The sequence below is a fragment of the Cheilinus undulatus genome, linkage group 7 (genome assembly GCF_018320785.1).
Source record: "Cheilinus undulatus linkage group 7, ASM1832078v1, whole genome shotgun sequence".
Taxonomy (NCBI): domain Eukaryota; kingdom Metazoa; phylum Chordata; class Actinopteri; order Labriformes; family Labridae; genus Cheilinus; species Cheilinus undulatus.
Window position 1 is genome coordinate 5,623,169 of NC_054871.1, and position 21,997 is coordinate 5,645,165.

The following is a 21,997-nucleotide window of genomic DNA, read 5'->3' on the forward strand; positions in this document are numbered from 1 at the left end:
TTATTACTTCACTTGAAACAAGTCCAAATTGGGCCAATGATGTGACCTCATTTCACCGCTTTTTAAATGCAAATCAGCTTTCTGCTGCATGAGTTTTCCATAATAAAGTGACATTAATTTAATGTGGAAGGTCCGCCTTTTCTCAACTGCTGTTACTGCCCTTTTTTAAAGAAAATTAAGAAAACTGCATCAAGGCTGAGTAATTTAATCCAAATGGCCTTTTATGACCCAATATGAGATAAGGTGACTTCTTTAAGGACAACACAGTTTCATCATTGTGCTGTTTTAAATGAACAGCATCAATAGATCCACACTAACAGCACATTATCCTACCGACTGCTTGTGAAATAAAGAGCTCATAAAGATCATATTTTCCATTTAGAATTACAAAAACCCATTTCACTGTGTTAGATTTGTTAGATTTTCAACTGTGTACCTATTTAAGCTTCACTCAAGTGTGCTGTTTCTCTCAGAAAATGCTCTGTTGCCATTTCTAAGGTAAGAGTCCTGATTTCTATGCAGTTTTGGAGTGATTGTTGCCCATTAAGTTGTAATGACAACATGGTTCTCTTCAAGGCAAATGTGCCCAATCATAATGCTTGATTTTATGGACAAAAGTATTCAGCCACCAGACCATGGCACCAACAGAAACTGTAATACTGTAACATGGAGTTTGACCCTCCTTTGCAGTGTTAACAGCCTCCACTCTTCTTGGAAGGCTTTCCACAGGATTTGGAAGTGTTTTTGTGTCCATTCATTCTGTAGAGTATTTAAGAGGTCAGGCACTGATGATGGACAAGAAGGCATGGCGCATAATCTCCAAAGGTGCTTTGATGGGGTTGAGGTCAGGCCTTTGTGTGAGCCCGTCAAGATCCTCCACACCAAACTCATCAAACCATGTCTTTATAGTCCTTGCTTGCACTGGAGCAAAAACCTGTTGGAGAAGAAAAGTGCCTTCCCCGAACTGTTGCCTTAAAGTTGGAAGCAAAGCATTGTCCAACATGTCCAGATGGATTTGTTTCACACCTCCATCTGGAAAATCTTCCATAGACAGCGTTTGGGGGAAAAAAGTTGGAGGTTGATTGGATGAATGTTCTGTCCATCACATCTTTATGGGCCAATCAAAGCAGCAAAACATCGTAGCTGCTACCAAGGTGTAAACTCCATAGAGAACTGCATAAAACGAACCATGGTGACTGTAGACATGTCAGTACACGACTTTTGTCATTTTTGAAAAGAAAACAACTCACTGCTGTTATTTGTTCTTCTTTTAACAAAGAAATGTCATCAAGTTCTGATAAAAACGGTGCTTTAGCAGCGTCCACGCTAATATCTTCCGCCATAATTGCACCCATCTCTTGTTGCTGCTTGCTTGCGTCAAGACTCCGCCGCACCCAAAAGTAGTGCCCCTCTACGCTGATTGGTCCTGTCACTTTCTAACTGGGGCCAAACTATTTAGATGGGAGTTTTGCAAGATGGATTCACCAGTAAGAAACACGGAAACGGGCGAATCCATCTGCTTTGCAAGGTTGTTAATGTTGTCCTTCACTAGAGATAAGGGGCCTAAACCTAACCCTGAAAAACAGCCCCATAACATTTTCCCTCCTCCACCAAATTTCACAGTTGGCACACTAAGGCACATAACTTGACTCATCACTCCACAGGACATGTTTCCACAGTCCAGGGTCAGTGTGCTTTACATCCCTTCATCTGATGCCTGGCATTAGACTTGGTGATGTGAGGCTAGCATGCAGCTGCTCAGCGATGGACACACATTCCATGGAGTTCCCGCTGCACAGTTTTTGTGTGAAAAAATGCTTCTACTTTCCAATAATATTACTTACAGTTGATTGTGGTTCATCTAGCAGGGATAAAATTTAACAAACCATCTTATTGCAAAGGTGGCATCCATCACAGTACCAGGCTTAAAGGCACTGAGCTCTTCAGAATGGTCCATTTTATATCACAAATGTTTGCAAATGGAGACTTTTATTCACCTCTGGCAATGGATCTGATTGAAACACCTGATTTCAATAATAAACCAATTACTTTTGTCCATATAGTGTAGTTTTCTTCCCAAGAAGACGTATGCAAGAGCGGTGAGTAATGAAGGCTGAAGCCCATGCTGTTCCCACTGTTATTGCAGCTTTAAGTTAGCAGCTGAGTTAGCGTTTTTTTTTCTATCAGAGTAAAGAGCATTGTGCCAGCAAGGCAGTCAACATTAAGAACAACTTCAGGGATGACCAGTGGCGGGTGGCCATGCTACTGTGAAGAGGCAGCATTGGACTGGAAATGTGGACTTGTAACTCTGGTACAGGCTACAGAAAGATCAGACTTCAGCCGTTTATCCAGCTAATCATATGCATCCTTACTTTATTTATATGAATGCACAAAAAGGGCCCAGTCCTCGTGGGTTTACCAAGACACCAGAGGTACCACTGCAGTGGTCCAACAATTCAAAGCAGCCTTTGGCTTAATATCTAATATCTAAGAAATAAAGGATCTGTTTTCAAAAAGAAGCTCAAACCTTAGAGGTAATTATTCAATCTCAGAATAAAAACTATCTCATAATTCTGTAATGCATGTCTATTATCTGCAGGAAATGTCTTTGTTTTGAGTTTTACGGCATCATATCAAAATCTGTTTAGCATTACAGGAAAACACCTCCAGCTTTTAATTCCTTTGGCTCATGCATTTTTTTTTTTACAAATATTTGGTAAATAATAGTCAGTTTGCTACATTTCTTCTTATTTTGCATTTCACATATGTTCCTTTTTTTAAATACTTATATTTTCCTCATCCCTGTGTCTCTGTAGAACACATGCACACAGAATACATTACAGAGATCCTAATGTGACTGCATGCTCACATTCATGAGGTGCTGTCTCTGTTGCTGGGTTACTGTGTGTCAGAGTTAGTATGTGTTGTGTTGGCACAGTGAGCGCTAAGGGTGCAGTTTCAGTGGGTGTAAGAGTCAGCACTGACCCAGGCAGCCCTCCGGCTTCCATCACATTTGCCAGCGTGACATCGTTTGACCAGACGTCATACTGCCATTTCCTGAGGCCCAGCACGCCACACAGCACCCGTCCTGTGTGAAGACCCACACGCATGTTCAGATCCACCTCCGTCGCCTCCACCACCGACCTGTAGGGGGAGAAGGGTGCAGAGGAGGGCAGAGGGTTAGTCTGGAAAAGTATTTAAACAAAACCTCAAATCTATGGAGGGGTATTGATTCCTTTCAGCATCTTCTTCTGTATCTTAACACATAGACCCATTTGTAGATGAAGCAAAAATTGGCCTGCATGCATGATGCCTAGAGGATATATTTCTCTATCTATTGTGACACCCTCACATTCATAAGAACCCTTTTGTTTGCCCAAATCTTTAGATGCTACAGAATACTTTTACACCCAATACTTTGAATTTTTAAAAGTAATAAATAGAAATGGTAAAACTGACGTCTGTTTTAGACTGGGTACATGTTTGCTATGTGGTGCTTGCAGCACGTCTCTGCTCTAACTTGCACCATCATGGCTTTCCTACATCGGCAGTGTGTCTCTGCTGTCTATCTGCACAGGTTTGACCTTAACCTCCTGAGACCTGAGCTTTTGTTTGCAAAGCATTTTTATTTCCTTCCACTTATCTGGGATAATTAGGACCTGATGAATTTAAAAGCTCAGGCTTGTCTTTGAACAGGAATTTATTCTGACCAAAAATGTCTAATATCAACACAGATTCCCCCAAATTTCATGGAAACTACCTAAAATTTATTTGAAAAATCCTTAAACATATATTAAAGAACAGCCTTCACTTTTGTACTCATGACATGAAAGATGGGAACATTAGTCAACTGGGTAATAAAGAAGCAGAAAACGTGATAAAAGGAGGAGCTTCCAAGGTTTTCCCTGGCCAGGTGGCATATACGATCCCTCCAGCAGTTTCTGAGTCTGCCCTGAGGTCCTCTACCAGTTGGACATGCCCAGAGGACCCATTTCCTCTGAGGTGTGGCTGGGCTTGGCCCTAGAGGTAGGGTTGCAATCAAAATCATTCAACCCCTATTGCAAAAATATTTATTGTAAAAATCTACAGACTTTCAGCTGTTTGAAATGAACAAATCAAACAAAAAGAACTGAAATACAACGAAAGCTTCACACCTGATGCAGCTAATCAAGCGCTTCATTAGTGTCACCAGGTTTGCTTGAGCTGAAACACATGAAATACCTGAACTGTGAGGGGTTTGTTGAGTATTACGTTTCACTGCATGTTAGAAATACGGCAAAGTCAAAAGAATGGTCCAAAAAGTTAAAGGATGAGGTCATTTCCCTTCACAAACAAAGAACAGGATACTTAAACGTAGTAAAGGCACTGAATGTTCCTAGAGACACCGCTGGAAGCAACGGTGTCAAAACAAGAAAAGTTGGCTGCAATATGCTCGAAATCATAAAATAAGCCACAGAGTTTTTGGGATGTTATTCTGAGGAGCGATGAAACAAAACCAGAATTTTTTGGCACGATGGATCAGCGGTATGTCTGGAGGAAGAAGAGTGAAGCATGCGCTGAGAAGAACATTGCGCCCACAGTTGAGCATGGTGGTTGGTGATGCTCTGGGGCTGCTTTGCATCCACTGGCACTGGAAACCTGCAGCATGTGGAATGCGTGATGAAATCACTGAAGCATCAGGACATCCTAGGAGGAACTGTCCCGCCTTTTGTGAGGAAACTGAAGTTTGGGAGTTATTGGACCTTCCCACTGGACAATGATCCCAAGCATACCTCAAACTCCACCAAGGCTTGGTTGCAGAAGAAGTGCTGGAAGATTCCATAATGATCATCACAGTCACCTGACTTGAACCCCAGAGAAAATCTCTGGTGGGATTTGAAGAAGGTGGTTGCAGCATGCAGACCAAAGACTATCACTGAACTGGAGGCTATTGCACATGAGGAATGGGCTAAGATTCCTCAGGAACCAGAAGCTGGTGTCTGGCTATGCATCTCGTTTGCAGCAGGTCATAGAAGCAAAGTGGTGCTCTACTAAGAACTACAGATGCTCGCCATGAAGGGGTTGAATAATTTTGAGACTGGAGAAGTCATCATAAGCTGCATTTTCCATTGGATTTGGGGAAACCACTTGAAGCATTAGTTGTATTGAACAAAAGAAATTCAATGATTTCATAATAAACATTGATCAGACGGAAATAGAGAAAGTAAATGAATTTAAATATCTAGGAGTTGTCCTGGACTCACATCTAAAATTTGAGGCACATATCAGAAAAGTATCCAAGACCATCAGGACCAGCTTGAATTGCTTTTGACTCATAAGATCTTGTTTACCAATAAAGGCTGCCCAGCTTTACTTACATGCAATGATTTTATCACATTTTTCATACTGTATTACTGTCTGGGGTCAGGCCACTCAATCAGCAATCAAACCACTGCTGTCCATGTATAAACAGAGCTTAAAAATACTAGATCAGAAACTGATGAAATGGCACCATTGTAAAGTGCAACAAAAGTATAATTCATTGAGCTTTGAAAACTTCATAAATTTCTCATTCATCAAACTGATTTTCAAGTGTGTGAATGATCTTGTTCCACAGCTGGTCAGTGAACTGGTTCAAAAGTACTCCAGTAAAGGAGCCATTACAAGAGGAGCAGTTAGTGGAGATTGTAAATTAGCAAAATGTAAAACAACATTTGGCCAGTCCTCTTTCTCAGTTAAAGGCCCACAGATCTGGAATACTCTCCCATCAGAAGTAAAAACACTGACTGACTTCAAAGTCTTCAATAAGACGGTAAAACAATGGCTCAAACAAAGGCAAATCTGTGAACACTAAGCTACATGTCTTAAAAATTTTATATCATTCAGTTCATTTTACTACTTTTTATCTTCGTTCTTAGCTACTTCACCTATTCTCTTAACTGTCATTTTAGTCATCGTCATTCGTCTGCATGTTTATGTCTGCTTTACTGTTAGCTTTTATGTATGTGGCTGTATGTTTATGTTTGTCTTGCTGCCGTTGTTTTTATGTATTTTTTGTGGTTGTTCATTTATGTCTACTGCCATTGTTAGTCTTTTATGTCCATTTTATTCTTTTGTATCATATGTGTTATTTCTCAAGCTTAACCAGGGACAAGGACTGCAAATTAGCCATGGCTAGATGTCTTTTATACATCGCATCGGTTGCACTGTAATTAAATGCAACAATGCTTATGTATTGTCCCTGATAAATAAACAGATAAATAAATAAATAATATTTCAATTGCATTTGTGTGATCTGCTCTTTGCAAAAAGCAGAGAGTCTGTAAATTTTCCCAAAAGCCTGATTTGCAATGGGGGTTGCATAATTTTGATAGCAGTAGGGTGAGGAGCTTTGACATCTGGAGGGAGCTTGGAGTACAGATGCTGCTCCTTTGCATTGAAAGGAGCTGGTTGGAGTGGTTTGGGCATCTGATCAGGATGCCTCCATGATGCATTCAGGTGGAGCAGAGACCACAGGGTAGACACAGAACAAGCTGGAGGGATTATATATCCTGTCTGGTCTGGATATTCTTTAGAATCCTCCAGGATGAGCTGGAAAATGTCACTGGGGAGACGGATGTCTAGGGTGATTTGCATAGCCTGCTGCCACCTTGACCCAGCCCCAGATAACCAGAGGAAAATGGATAGATGGATGGATGGAGGGACAATCTTTAAGATTTGAATTTTTGCAGTTTATTGTGCTTTTGAAAATTACTTTAATTACAGTCTTTGTATTATGTTATTTGCCAGTCTGCTTCATTCTGACCTATTAATGACATGAATAAACCAAACATCTGTTCACATCCTCTCCTTTTCATTTTGCTGCAAAGAACTTTGGTATGCATTCCTGAAACAGGACAAATGTGCACAGACCACCTTCACTTCTCTGTTTTGCTGGTGCACTAAAGATGCAGCAGGACTTTTCCAAAGCCTTTCCTCTCCTTTAAATCACAGCACAAAGCTCGTTGTCACCAGCTAAAGGTCAGCCACTTCAGACAACGTTTGTGTGTGTTTACAGGGAGGAGGGAAGGAAAATGTGCTCTAACACACAAACACATAAAGAAAGAGGGATGAGTGCGTATGGCAGCACCTGTCCTCTAAGATAAAGGACTGGTACAGCAGCATCCATCCACGCAGACGGAGCGTAAAGGAAGGGAACATGACAGGAGAGTGTTCACATGAGGAAATGAGGTGGCTGAGAGTGTCAGAGCATGCTGTCGGGGAGGATTCGAGGTCATATGTAGTACCATTTGTCTTCTTTTTCTAAGACAGGCATAAATTGAACTACTCCGTGTGCTTGAGTTTACAAAATCTGTCTGTGATCAATAAAAAGAACTCAATAAATACATCAAACATTGCTTAAACAGAACAGTCTGTGCTTCTTCACTCCTCCTACAGCACGCGTTTCTGCTTCATGTGTGTTACAGTCGTGTTGAGTAAGCAGTAGGCTCTGTGACAGTGTGAGAGAAGCTGTTAGGTGAGGAGGCAATCTCTGACTCATGACTGCTCTATTCAGATTAAGCTCACTCAAATTACCCTGAAAATAAAGTAAACAAATTAAGAAGGATCAGAAACATTAATGTTATAAGGCTATACTTTATTTCAACATTGTTGACAAGTGCTAACGTACTATCTTTCTCTAAAATCTAGAAAATAAATAGAATCTACACCCTGCATACTAAATTAGATGATTTTAGGCCTGTAAATTTTGGGCCTAATTGCAACCCCCACCCCAAAGGATCACTGGCGTGCCCTGGTAACTAGATGGCTATCCAAATAATCATAAAGTGCAGATGAGTAACAAAGTCATTGGCATCTATCAGTCTGGAAAGGGTTACAAAGCTGTTTCCAAGGCTTTGGACTCCTGACAACTACAGTCAGAGCCTTTACCCACAAATGAGAAAAACTTAGAACAGTGGTGAACCTTCCCAGGAGTGGGCGGCCTACCAAAATTACTCCAAGAGTGCAACGACGACTCATCCAGGAGGTCAAAAAAGAACCCAGAACAACATCCAAAGACCTTCAGGCCTCGCTTGATTCGGTTAAGGCCAATGTTCATGAGCCAAAAATAAGAAAGACATTGGGCATCCATGGGAGAGTTCCACGGCCAAAACCACTGCTGACCAAAAAGAACACAAAGGCTCGTCCCCTGATGATGCCCAAGATTTTTGATAAAATATTCTGTAGACAGATGAGGTCAAGGTTGAACTTTTTGGAAAGAGATTGTCCTGTAACATCCGGAGTATCATCATACCAGCAGTCCAGCATGGCGGTGGTCGTGTGTTGGTCTGGGGCTGCTTCAGGACCTGGGCGACTTGCAGTGACTGATGGAACAATGAATTCTGCTCTCTACTAGAAAATCCTGAAGGAGAATATCTGGCCATCAGTTCATGACCTCAGCTCAGTCACGCTTGGTTTATGCAACGGGACGATGATCCAAAAGACATTAGCAAGTCTTCCTCTAGATAGCTTTAAAAAAAAAAGAAGGTTCTGGAGTGGCCTTGTCAAAGTCTAGACTTAAGCAGGCGGCTCATGCTTAAAACCCCTCAAATGTGACTGAATTTAAACAATTCTGCAAAGAAGCTTTGGCCAAGATTCTTCCACATTGATGTGAAAGACTCTGCCAGTAATTGCAAATGCTGTTGTTGCCACAAGGGTGGCACAACCAGTTATTAGGGAGGAGGGTGGGTAAGGGGAAGAGCTTTCTGGGTTCAGTCATATAGGGGGCCCATGAAGGTGAGGAAAATCATGTTCCAATGTAAAGTTATCAAAGAAGAAATGATCCACCCATCTATCCATTTTCTATACTGCTTATCCCATTGGGGATTGTGGGGGTGGGGGTGGCTGGAGCCTATCCCAGCTGTCATTGGCTGAGAGGTGGGGTACACCCTGGACTGGTCACCAGTCAATCACAGAGCTGACATATAGAGACAGACAACCAGGCAATTTAAAGTGATCAATTAACCTAACTAGCATGTTTTTGGTGGTGAGAGGAAGCTAGAGTACCTGGAGAAAACTCACACATGCACAGGGAGAACATGCAAACTCCACTCCAAAGGCCCTGAGTGGGAAGCGAACCAGGGACCTTGTTGGTGTGAGGCAACAGTGCTAACTCGTGCGCCACCGTGTGGAAAAAATGATATTTCTTTTAATTTAGCTGTAGTAAATAGGGTAGAGTCTTTAAAAGATGTAAAAGTTGGCAGAAAAAAAGTGGTGAGAACTGTTTACAGAGCAGCAAAATGGGTGAAAAGTGTCAAAAATGGGTTAAGACAGACAAAAAATGTCATATATGGAAAGGTAAATAGTGAAAAGTGGTTAAAAGTGGCAAACATGGGTCAAAGGTGTGTGACTTGAATGTGTGTTACTCACGCAATGGTGTCAATCATGTCCAGTCCCATCTCCACACAGCAGTGGGCGTGATCAGCTTTGGGTTGGGTCAGTCCAGACACACAGTAGTAACAGTCCCCCAGGATCTTAATCCTCCTACAGTGATTCTCCTGGGGACAGAGAGACAGAAAGAGAGGAGATCAGAGGAGAAGACTGAGGTACATCAAGATAATGATACTAAAGATGGGTTTCATTGGTTAGCACATCAGTCTACAAGAATATGAAGAAGCAGCAGGGGCGAAAGACCAGACTACACAAACACTGGTTGAAAAGGATTTATACTACACCTCTGAAAACAATTCCTCTTCAAAAAACACTGGGACATAGTGCAATATGTGAATTAAAACAGAAAACAGAGATTTTCCTACCGTTTACAACCTACATTCAATTAAACCAGCAGAACAAATGAGAAATTTGATGTTCAAACTTGTACACGTAATTGATTTTTTGGGCAAAAAGAAAAAAAAAAAAAAGAAATTTGATGCCAGCAAAATGTTCCAAAAAAGTCAAGACAGGGAAAATTGACTGGTAAAGTTGTGGAACCCACAAAATTACCTGCATAGTTACACAGAAAAGGAGCTCTCCTGAAAGACTTACTTGTTCACAACCAACAGTGGTGGTTTTAAAAGACTGGACAAAAAGCCAGAATCAGAAAACAGAAATCTCCACACATAAAAGGCAAGGCCAACATTAAATGATTGTGACCTTTGACCTCTTTAGGCAGCACCGTCATCATTTTGTGATGACGACGCAGGCTCAGGAACTCTTCAGAAAACAACTCTCAGTTAACACAGTATGTCATCACATCTACAGCTGACACTCATGGACAGCCAAAGCCATCTATCAACACCATGAGAAGGCTCACTTCACTTCTCTGAGCCCCAGCTCATCTGAGATGTACTGACATAAAGTGGAAAAGTGTGATGTGGTCTGATGAGTCCACATTTCAAATTGTTTTTGGAAATAATGGCAGTCAAGTCCTCCAGGCTAAAGAGGAAAACAGCCATCCAGATTGTTATCAACATAAAGTTCATAAGCCAGCATCTGTGATGGCGTTTGCGTGTATAAGTAATGGTTACTTGTAGGCTGAACGATTTGGGAAAATCATCTAATTGCAATTTTTTTTACCATATATTGCGATTGTGATTGCAATGTGATTGTTACATTCCTCATCTCAACAAGCAATAATTCATTCTATACTACAACCAACACAATATTAGATTGAACTAGGGCTGAACAGTTTTGAAAAAATATGTAATTGTAATGATTCTAACTCATTTAGCAAAGTGGATATGAACGGTTGTATTAAAGGGAATGAGCTTTTTATTTAACTCTCATATCTACCAAGAAAAAAAACATAAAATATGAAGAAAATTTGATTTTTTTGGTACACTATTCTAAAAATATGCCACTAGAATGTTTGCATGATATGTAATGCATAACGTCTCTGCTGCAAAAAGTTTTAAACTAGTATTTTGACACAAAATTCAGGTAAAAGAAATATTGCACTTTCTGCGATTTGAAAATTGCAGCAGGTCATTTTGCGATTTAATCTAATTTGCGATTACTTGCCCAGCCCTAGTTACTTGCATCTGTGAGGGCACCAGTTATACCAATTCCATCCAGACATCAGCTTTCTAAGGGCTATCACTGCTTGATTTAGTAGGACAATACCAAGTCAAATTATACAAGGATTACAACAGCATGGCTTCACAATAAAAGATGATGGGGCCTAGACTGGCTTGTATGCAACATTATAAAGCACAAACTATGACAATTGAAAACCTGCAGTGTTGAGCAACTTAAAATTAAAATCAAGCAAGAATGGGAAAAAATTAACCTGACACGCCAGATGGATGTGTTTCACACATCCATCTGGGAAAGCTTCAATAGGAAACGTTTGACAAAAGGCAGAGGATTTGAAAAAAACTCAAAGTGTGAATTGAATGAACATTCTGTCACATCTCTACGGGCCAATCTGAGCAACAAAACACATGATGTAGCCACTATCGAGCTGTGCATGCGCAGCTACGGAGGAAAAACAGGAAACATGGCGACTATAGACATGTAAGTACTCGACTGTTGTCGTTTTTGAAAACAAAACAACTCACTGCTGTTCTTTGTTCTTCTTTTAATGAAGAAATGTCGACAAGTTCTGATAAAACTGGCGCTTTAGCAGCATTCACGCTGGCCTCTTGCTCCTGCTTGTTTACATCACGACTCTGCCGTGCCTGAAAGTACTGCCCCTCGTCGCTGATTGGTCCTGTCACTTTCTAACCTGGTCCAAACGGTCCAGATGGGAGCTTAACAAGATGAATTCACCAGTGAAAAACAAGGATATGGGAGTATCCATCTGCTTTGCAAGGTTAGGAAAAAATACCACCTTAATACTTAAACACTAGTGTCCTCAGTCCTTAGATTCTTGCAGAGTGTTGTCTGAAGAAAAAGTAATGTAACACAAACATGCTCCTGTCCCAGTGATCTTGGAACATGCTATAGGCATCAACCTAAGAATAATGTTAAAATTGGGTTTATTAGTTTGAACAATAAATACTTTCTTTGTCCTGAATGTAAGTTAAAATGGATCTGCACATCACCCTTTCTTCCAAATCTTCTGTTTTTTGAAACACACTTTGCACAATGTCCCAACTTTTTTGGTCTTGGGGTTTGGAACATAGGCTAAACATAACAGTGTTAGCATTCTAATGTGTAAAAGCAGTAATTCTGACATTTTGTCATCATTTATAGCCAAATAGTCCATCATAAATATTTGGATTCTGTTCTCTAGATCTGGTTCTAAGAGAAGTTCCAATGCTTAATCAATAGTTCCCAATTATGATAAGACCATTATTGGTTTGGATCAGTTTTTCTCCTGATAAGAGGCTAAAGGTGGTGGCAAGCCGGAGAACACTACCTGAGCTACATCATGAAGAATATCTGTGCACAGTGTCTATTTTTAGAGGCCGAACGTTCCTCAAACGGAGCATAAATTGAACCTCTACAGTTACATTTGACATGAGAAGTGACTGTACAGCCTGAGCTGGGCTGCTGATCTGGGCTGATGTAAATCAGATGTGTGTATTTGTGCAGCCATGTGTGTATCTGTAGTTGAGGCCAACTCTAATTGCTACGACATGCTCTTGAAGTAGAATCCCGCCCACACATTCCCAGACAGATCAGCTATTTGTCACAGTGCACACACTCCACAATGATGAAATACACAAGCACATTAAGCACACAGCTCTTTACAGCAAACACACACTCACGTACCTGCAGGAAAACTCTAACAGCACCATGTTTGGCTGCATGCAAACACTCTGAGCCGCCGCTTCAGTGTAGCTGCACACTCCACTTTTCTGTTTGGCACTGTATCACTCACAGTCATCAGGAAATCGTGATGGTAGACCCTACAAAGCTTAGCCTGCAGGCAACCTCTGAGTGACAAACATGCACGCGCACACTTAGACGCACACAAATACAGAGGATTCATGACAACTGCAAGGTAAGAGGTGGAGATGAGAAGAGAGGAGACAGGGTGCTCTGGTTTCCTGCTCACGGGAGCAGAAAGATTCTGGCGGGGGAGGATATGACAATTCAGAACATGGATGATTATCCTGGTGTTAGGGAAAAAAAAGGAGTCTGTGTATGGAAAGAAGAAATGAGGAAGGAATTATCAGCTGACAGTCACTCAAGTCTTAAAAAGATCATGGTATCCATATGTGGTTTTACACTCATATCTGGGATTTTAACCATCTATTCTATGGTGTCACTACCAAGAATGGGTGGTAATATGGTAATACAGTTTCCCAGGTATTTAAAATGATCACTATTGTCATGACAATGGTCAAATGGCGTTGGGCCGGACCGTTGTGGTGAGGAGGGAGCTGAGCCAAGAGGCGAAACTCTCTTTTTACCGGTCAATCTACCTCCCAACCCTCACTATGGTCATGAACTCTGGGTTATGGCCGAAAGAATGACATTGCGGATGCAAGCAGCTGAAATGTGTTTCCTCTGGAGGGTGGCTGGGCTCAGCCTTAGAGATAAGGTAAGGAGTTTGGATATCTGGAGGGAGCTAGGGGTAGAGCCGCTGCTCTCTTGCATCGAAAGGAGCGAGTTGAGGTGATGAGGATGCCTCCTGGTCGCCTCCCCGTGGAGGTATTCCAGGCATGTCTGGCTGGAAGGAAGACCTCCAGAAAGACCCAGAAGGCACTGGAGGGATTACGTATCCTGACTGGTCTGGGAACGCCTTGGGAACGCCCCAGCAGGAGTTGGAAAGTGTCGCTGGGAAAAGGGACATCTGGGTGGACTTGCTTTGCCTGTCACCCCCGCAACCCGACCGTCATTGTCTAGTTCGACACCCTGACCTGACATCATCGACCTGTATCCCGATGCCTACCAACACTGGAGCGTATTCACCTCATCTATTTATCATCATTTATCAGAAGTACCAACAATGGATTTATGTGTACAAAGCTGCATGTTTAAGCAAGGTTATCACATTCATACCACAAGTTCTATCTGAAGGATAGCCGCTGTTCTGCCGACTTCTGCTCCTTATCGAAATGTGCTACTCTGTGTTTCCATGCATGGGTATATGGTAAGGGTTAGGACTTGACAATGTTATCACTTTGCGCTGCAGTAGCATTTTTCAGTAAAGAAGCAGAAATCATCAGAACATTGGAAAGATCTTGTCCTCCTCTTGATGCATCAGGATGAGTCCATGATTGTTTCTTGTTTTCTTCTTTTCAGTGCAAAACACTGTGGTCGGAATCACTCTTCAGACCATGATCCAAGACTGGAAAAGATTTTGGTTGCATGGTCTGACATAGTGCTGTGGATTTCTGCTGCCTATCGAAGTATGTGATGTAGCATTTATGCTAGGGTGACCAAACATCCTGTTTTCCCAGGACATGTCCTGTTTTCATGTCCTGTCCTGGCTGTCCTGGTTGTTTTTATAAAGTGATGAAAATGTCCTGGTTTTCATGACAAAATTAATTAAGGAATGCACCACACCATTATGTTACTGCCTGCCTAATGTATAGAGCAGCGATACTCAACCCATGGCTCTCCAGTTGCCTGTGGCTCTTTAGTGCCAAGTCTAAATTAAACTTTTATTTCTTTTAAAATCCGTGTATTATTATTGTCTGGTGCACAACGGAGGACACGCGCAAGAGAGAGCAGAGGAAGTCAGCTGGTGTTGCATCTCTTCAGCTCATTAAGCTCATTCATTGAGGTGTGCTGTTTTGTGTTCAAACTGAAGCTTCTTCTGCCCTCATTTTAACAAGTTTCTTCAGTTGCTTCCTGCCCATGCTCTCCCACAATTATATTTAATGATGATCATCACGCGTCGTCAGTCATCGGTCACCCACACACACACGGATCACTTGTGGAGATAACGTAATATCTAGTGTAACTTGTCCAAACGTGGGTGTTTTACTTGATCTTTAATGCACTGCTGATAATAAAAACTGTCAAAAGTGCAGAGATTTTCTATCCATACAGAGGAGGCATACTTTAAATGTATTGAAATTATAAGAAATCTTTGAGTAAACTTCGAGTGTCATTTGAGTATCTCATTGCCGGGCTGAGTGTCCTGGTTTTCGGTAATCAAAATATGGTCACCCTAATATACGCAGATGGGTAATGGGTTAGGGATAGACTCTGCTATCGTTTTGCACAACTGTTGCATTTTTTTCAACAGTAGTGCTTGTTTGTCAATCTTGGATGTTAAAGTAGTCTGTAACTTTCTTGAACAGTGATAGCGCAGCTGTACCAAGCTCCCCAAAACAGAGAAGTCAGCACTTAAAAATGTCCTTTTATGCAGTTTTACTCAGGCAAGGCAGTGGCCACAATGGACACGTTTCAACTCGTGGTCCAAAACGTGTCCTTGTATAAAGGAAATGGGCTTATTATTAAACTGTAAAACATAGTAGTTAGCTATATTGGCTTGTGTTTTGACATGCAGGCTTTTTTTTTTTTTTGAAATATTAATCTTTCTCCATAGGTCACGTTTTCCTATTCTGCGTGTCAATCTTTAAAACAAGGAAACAAAAGACAGAATCTGGAAAAAAAAAAAAATACAATTTTTTTTGTGTGTCTATTTTTTTCCATTTTGGTGATTGAAACAAAAACATTTTGTTGTCCTTCTTTTTCAAAAACAAACAAACAAACAAAAAATAACAGTATAAATCAAGTTTCTTAAAATTTGTAGGCATGTTTCCAGAAAAAAGCAACTGCCTGAAAGGACACTGACCTGAAACCCAGTTAAAACATGAGCTAAGAGCTTTAAAATCTTTGCTCACTTATTTATTTAGTAATCATTGATAGCTGCACATGTCCAACACGCTTTTAGTGCGGTGTAAAGAAGAAATCCAGTTAGCAAGTACAACTCCATAAATGTGAGAGCTTTGTCAGCTACCAAACTTTGGCAAATGATTCTGTCTGTTTGATTGTGTGAATAAATACTGCTGCTGTTTGCATGCAAGCTCCCTGTTAAACAAAGCTTGCTGTCTCTAAGCCATTATTGATACACAAGCTCACAACAGTATAATTATGCTAAATTCAAACCAAATATCAGAAAAGTTTATTAAAATTTAGAAACCAAGGCTCAGATTATATACAGTCAACATGCTTCTATTACATACCAATGATCCCATAGTATATTTAAAGACAGCTTTTGCTGATCTGGTTTTCCAGGGGATCTTAGTTCATGTTCAGGCTAGATTGAAGTCATGTCTGTTCTGGTTAAGTTTAGATCGAGTCTTAGTAGAATAAATGTGTTATGCAGCACACAGCAGTCACACAGGCTCAGCAGCTGTGACAGAGCCGGCTTGAAAGTGAATTTCCCTTTTTGCTAACATGACAGGGTATAAATCTCAATTAGAATGCAGCTGTAGCTTCACACACACACTCCCACACATGCTCACGTTACATCCCTGCCACAAGATTTCCATATAATGGCCGTGTGAGTGAAGGAGCACTGATAGCACGCTACATACCACCTTGTATCCTGCTCTCTGTCTCTCTCTGCTCTTGCTAAGCCATGACTGATTGCTGAAATGCCGAATGAACTCAGAGAGATAATCCTGCTGATCATGTGACTTTGGTCTATGCATTTATGTGGATGTGTTTATTTGTTTTCTGTGTAGAAAGGAGGAGTCGACTGTATGAAGAGAGATTTGAGCCTGTGGTGCCGAGTGCACATGTGCATACATGAGGATGTGTTTTTAAAGTACCATGAGACAGATCTTATTCAATTACTCTTCTTTGTAAAGCGCCGATTTATAAACAAAGTTATGTCAAGATATAAGGGCAGGTCTAGACTGCAGTCTCTGTTGAGGCCTATTATAATAGACCAGCATCTTTTTTATAAATAGGATGATTAGAAAGCTTTTCTTGCAGTTGTCTGTTGTTATTTGGAGCATAATGTGATTGGCTCTAGGGTCTAATCAGTGCAGTAGACAGTTATTATCTACTTTTTCTGAGGAATGACTAAGAGCTAACCCCTGGGATGTGTTATGTCGGGTCGTAACATGACGTGGCATGACGTGACAAAAGGAGAAATAAGATGAGAAGAGCTAAGACAAAACAAAACAAGGCTTAACAAATGAGACTGTAGGAGAGATGAGATGGTGGGTGCTTTCACATTAGGCTCAATCGATTCTAACCGCTCAGCACCGCGATTCCTCCCTCTCCCCCTTCCCTCGCTGGCTTGCCTTCATACTAGCAACAACGATCTGTGCCTGGGCACACTTGTGTCTGTACTCAGTCTGATACAGGAGGGGGCAGTATGTACTCAGCTGGTTTACAAACCCACCAAGGAATAGAAAGAAAAAGAAGCTACCATGGTAACTGACTGGGTCATGACCTGAGCGAAGATTGATTATGTTTTAACCCAAAAAGTCCATCCTGCCACCATAGATGATTTCCTCCTTTTATTGAGGACAAATGTGACCGAAAAAACTACTGCGTCATTGAAAAAGGTTTAGTTTTTACTGTGACATCATATAGCTCTGGTCCGTATCCAGAAGCAGATGCATTCATATCTCAATCCGAACCGAGCTAGAGTCCACTTGATTTGCACCCGAGAATACCTCCCCATGTGGGCCCTGGCCCCGTGCTCGAGCGTGGTTTGTTTGCATTCATACTGACCAAAAAGAACCAGACTTTGAGTTTAAGTTCACTCAGACCCGAGACCAGGCTCTTAGTGTGACAGCCACCTTTGTGTCATGATATGATGAGACAAAGCGATAAAGAAAAAGGAAGACAGGACAGAGGAGAGATGATTGTACTGTTAAAATTTATGGTGACAAATGTGACAAGATGTGGCGTGGTGTGGCATGTTTTTGCATGACTCAGTGTGATTAAGCGTGGCATGGCTAGCTTCACGTAACAGAAGTAACTCAGAAGAGAAAAGACAAAGGTAGTCAAGAGGTTAGATGTGACGTGGCATGATGTGGCATGACGTGACATTATGTGACGTGTTGTGATGCAGTGCGATATAATTTACCTTGACACAATATAATGTGACATGATGTGAAGTAACACAACTTATTTCATTTTTTATCATATTGAGTTTAGATGTGATGTGACATGATGTGACGTGACGTGACGTGATGTGATGTGACGTGATGCAGTGCAACAAAATTTATCTAAACATAATGTGAAAAGACAACATGTGAAGATACATTACTTGATTCAATTCTTATTTAAATGTAACTTTACTGAGTTAAGATGTGACATGACATGTGTTGTGATGTGTCGTGATGTGACGTGACATGTCGTGATGTGTTGTGATGTGACGTGACCAGATGTGTCATGTCGTGATGTTTCATGATGTGATGTGACGTGACATGTCGTGATGTGACATGACCAGATGTGTCATGATGTGGTGTGAGATGTCTTGATGTGACGTGACTTCCGGTATTGTGATATGTCATGTCGTTATGTGACGTGACATGTCGTGATTTGACGGGACATCAGGTGATGTGTTGTGTCGTATTGTGACGTTATATGATGTGATGTGGCGTGAGATGTCTTGATGCAACGTGACATGTCGTATTGTGACGTGTTATGTTGTTATGTGACGTGACATGTCGTGAAGTTACACGATATGTCTTGATGTGACGTGACATGTTGTGACATGTCACGTCACAACATGTCATGACGTGACATGTGAAATACATCCATACAATTGATAAATGAATCTCACAACACAGCTGGGTACATATACAAAAGCAAGGTGATAGAGCAGCAGCGGTGTAGTGATGCCTGCATAAGTGGTTATTTGGTGTTGCTAGATATCCTAGAGATATCCCAGAGAAGTCAAAAGCATGATCCACATCTACTCCACGTCTCATTGGCTTACCCCTTTTTTAAGGTGGACTTATGAGCCTTTATACAGAGGGGAGGACAGTGGGCTGTAAACAGGGATGAGGGATGCTGGAAAGGAGAAGCAGGCCAGACCTGAACCCGGGCTGTCCACATACATGGGGTACAGCCTAAATGCTAGGTAATCTGCATCCCTACCCTCTATTTTTACCCAAAAGTCAAGGAAATAAAGACATTTTAGCCACCTTGAGGCAAAGTAAGTCATGCCTTACCTAAACTAAGAAGACTAATGCAGCATTCTACTGGGTGATGTTTAACAGAGCGGATTTAGAACTGGGTGGAGACTAAAAGCAGAAGAGGATATACCTGCATATATCCTGCACTAAACCACTGAAAAACAGGTATATCTACAGCTTTGAGATGCTTTAAAAATGTCCAGTTAGCCTCATAGGCTTTACATCTGTACAGCACACAACAAGCCTTGTGCTTTGGCCCTTATTTGAGATGATGAAGACCTATGATGTGATAGAAATCTCCAGATGTGGTTAATGGATACTTAGTTAAGAAGATTTGATCAACTAGTATGAGTTACAGCTGCATCTCCTGGATTATTTAACTGTCTGTATGTTAGTGTATGAGCATGTGTTAAAGTAGCAGCATGCTGCTGTACTGTGTAGTTTACATAAGTACAGAGATTAAAAATGTGAGCAAACATCTGCGTGTATCTGTGTATCTGATGCAGTATTATTATGATTATAGTAGTCTAGCAGCAGATAACCTGTCACTCACCTAATCTCCTTTCCCTGAGAACAACGCTTCACAGGCTTATACTGACAGACAGTCAACGCTATTTTACTCACTCTAGCTTTATCAAGTGCAGTTTAGTCCCAGCACACTCTCCACCTCCTGAGCGCTTATCTCCCCTCTGTCGAAAAATCAGCTCCCTCATCTCTTCCTCTCTCACCCTCCAGTTCCTTCTCCTTCTTGACCTTCATCTCCATCTCCTCCTCCTCCTCCTCCTCCTCCTCCTCCTCCTCCTCCTCCTCCTCCTCCTTTTCCGCATCAGTCAGCCTCTGCAGCTTAACTTTCATTGTTGGATCAATACATGGCTCAGCATATTAAATGAGCTCCACAACTAAATAATACATTTGCTTTTCTTGGGGGCTTTTTGTGTAGGAGACTGGGGCGCTCCAAAGAACATTTTCCAGGTCATTTGTTAAGTTTTATGTGCTTTAACTTTACTTTTTAGCTTTGTTCTAACTGCATTTCTAACACAGCTTACCTAATATTGGAGCATTTTTCAGTCAAAGAGGGCATCAATTCCTTTAGAGTAGAGCTAGTTGATGTTGTATCCTACTGTACTATATTGTAACGTATTGTATCCTGTCTAATTTTAGTGTACCATTCAGTATGGTATAGAACAGTGTTAACAAACTATTTTTTCCTTGGAACCCCTCCTACATGTACCTAAGAAGAGCGGAGCCCCTCCAGGACCCAAAAGAGAAGATAAAGTGACACACTGCCACCAAAAATCAACATTGATTTGAACTGTTTCACTGATAAAACCCTAAAAAGTGCTTTTGTAATCAAAAGACCTTTGTATAAACTACTTAGTAACTGCTTTATCATGTTTGAATCAATATTTGTAAATTTAATTTTAGCAGCCACAGAGCAGACAAAGCCTTAGGCCCCACCAAGATCTTTGGCGCCCCCCCTGGGGGTCCCAGACCCCAGGTTGGGAACCAGTGGTATAGAGTCATATCATATCCATCTTATCAATCTGCATTGTATCATCTTCAGTTCAACTGTGTCATATATCATGGTATCAAGTATATTCATATCATGTCACGTAGTGTTGTATCATGTTGTATTGTGTCGTATCACATCATATCATATCATAGTTTTGTATCATACTGTATCATGTCCACTTGTTTACTGATATTTCCTGTTGAATTGTTAATAGTTGAATCACATCACATTGTATTATATCAAGTCTCATTGTATAACAATGTTTCCTGTTATATTATAAAGAGTTGCCATATTTTTCACGTCCTGTTGTACAGTATCATGTCTATTTGTATTGTGATGTTTCCAGTTGAATTGTTACCAGTTGTAACACACTGCATGTTTCATGTCTAGTATCATACCATAACCTATCATAAATTGTAATGAATAATGTCATATTTTATCATACATAATGATATTGTGCTGTACCATATATGTCTTATTGTACTGTATCATTTTCTCCTGGACTGTGTCTTATGATTTTGTATCCTATCTTCTTGTATCACAATGTACTTTAAAGAATCCAATCATATTATATCCTGTCTAGCCGTACTGTTCTGTATCTTACTGTACGAATTGTATGTATGTTGTTACATCATAATGAATTACATAAAAACCATATACAATCTGTCTTGTATCAAATCAATTTCAGTTGAATCATCTTATAGTGCATCCAAATAACACTGCTCTGTTATATATACTATCACATCCCAACTAGTCATTATGTACGGTACCATACAATACGGTACCGTACGTGCCGTGACGTTACAATATGTGACATAACGTGAAGGGGTTTTACATTACATTAAGTTACTCGAAGTTACGTTACATTACAGTACGTGATGTTATGTGACGTTACGTTACATGACGTTATGTTACGTTATGTTAGGTTATCTAACGTTACGTGAAGTGACGTGACTTGAAAGTATGTGACACGATCTGATGGTACGTGACATTATGTTACGTTACAATACGTGATGGGACGTGATGGGACATGATGCGACGTGACGGGACATTACTTTACAGTTCCATATGGTATGTTATGGTTCAGTAATGTATCACACTGTTTCATAACGCTTCGGATTGAATCCCAATTTATTTAATCCTGTCCAAGTGTATCACTTTATATTCTGTTCTTTATATCAAATAGTGTCATATCCTGTCCAATCATATCATAAACTTAACTTTATCAAACTTCAAGGTCCTCAAGTTGAACTAATTGTATTTTTGTCCAACAATTTCAAAACTAGAAACATACTTTCAGTTAATGACAGAAAATTATTTGCCCAAGTTGAACCTAACAGGAGAGATAAGTCATAGTTCTGATTTTGACTATGATATTAACTTTTTTCACTTTGGAACATTGCCAACGTTTGTGAATATTTTGATGAATTTAAGGTTTGATGTCCTGTATTAAGTGAATCAAGAAATAGACTTAAAAGTGTTTATTCTAAGTTGCATGAATAGATGCAAAATG

General features: G+C 40.7%; 1 protein-coding gene across 1 annotated transcript in view; it reads right to left on the reverse strand.

Moving 5' to 3' along the window:
• LOC121512420 (adenylate cyclase type 1-like) overlaps positions 1–21,997 on the reverse strand; it is a 107,403-nt gene that overhangs the window by 50,454 nt on the left and 34,952 nt on the right. The window contains exons 5-6 of the mRNA XM_041791686.1: positions 9,388–9,515; positions 2,986–3,144 (exon numbers count right to left, since the gene is read on the reverse strand). Coding sequence (XP_041647620.1) covers positions 2,986–3,144; positions 9,388–9,515 — 287 coding nt within the window. The remainder of the gene's footprint in view (positions 1–2,985; positions 3,145–9,387; positions 9,516–21,997) is intronic.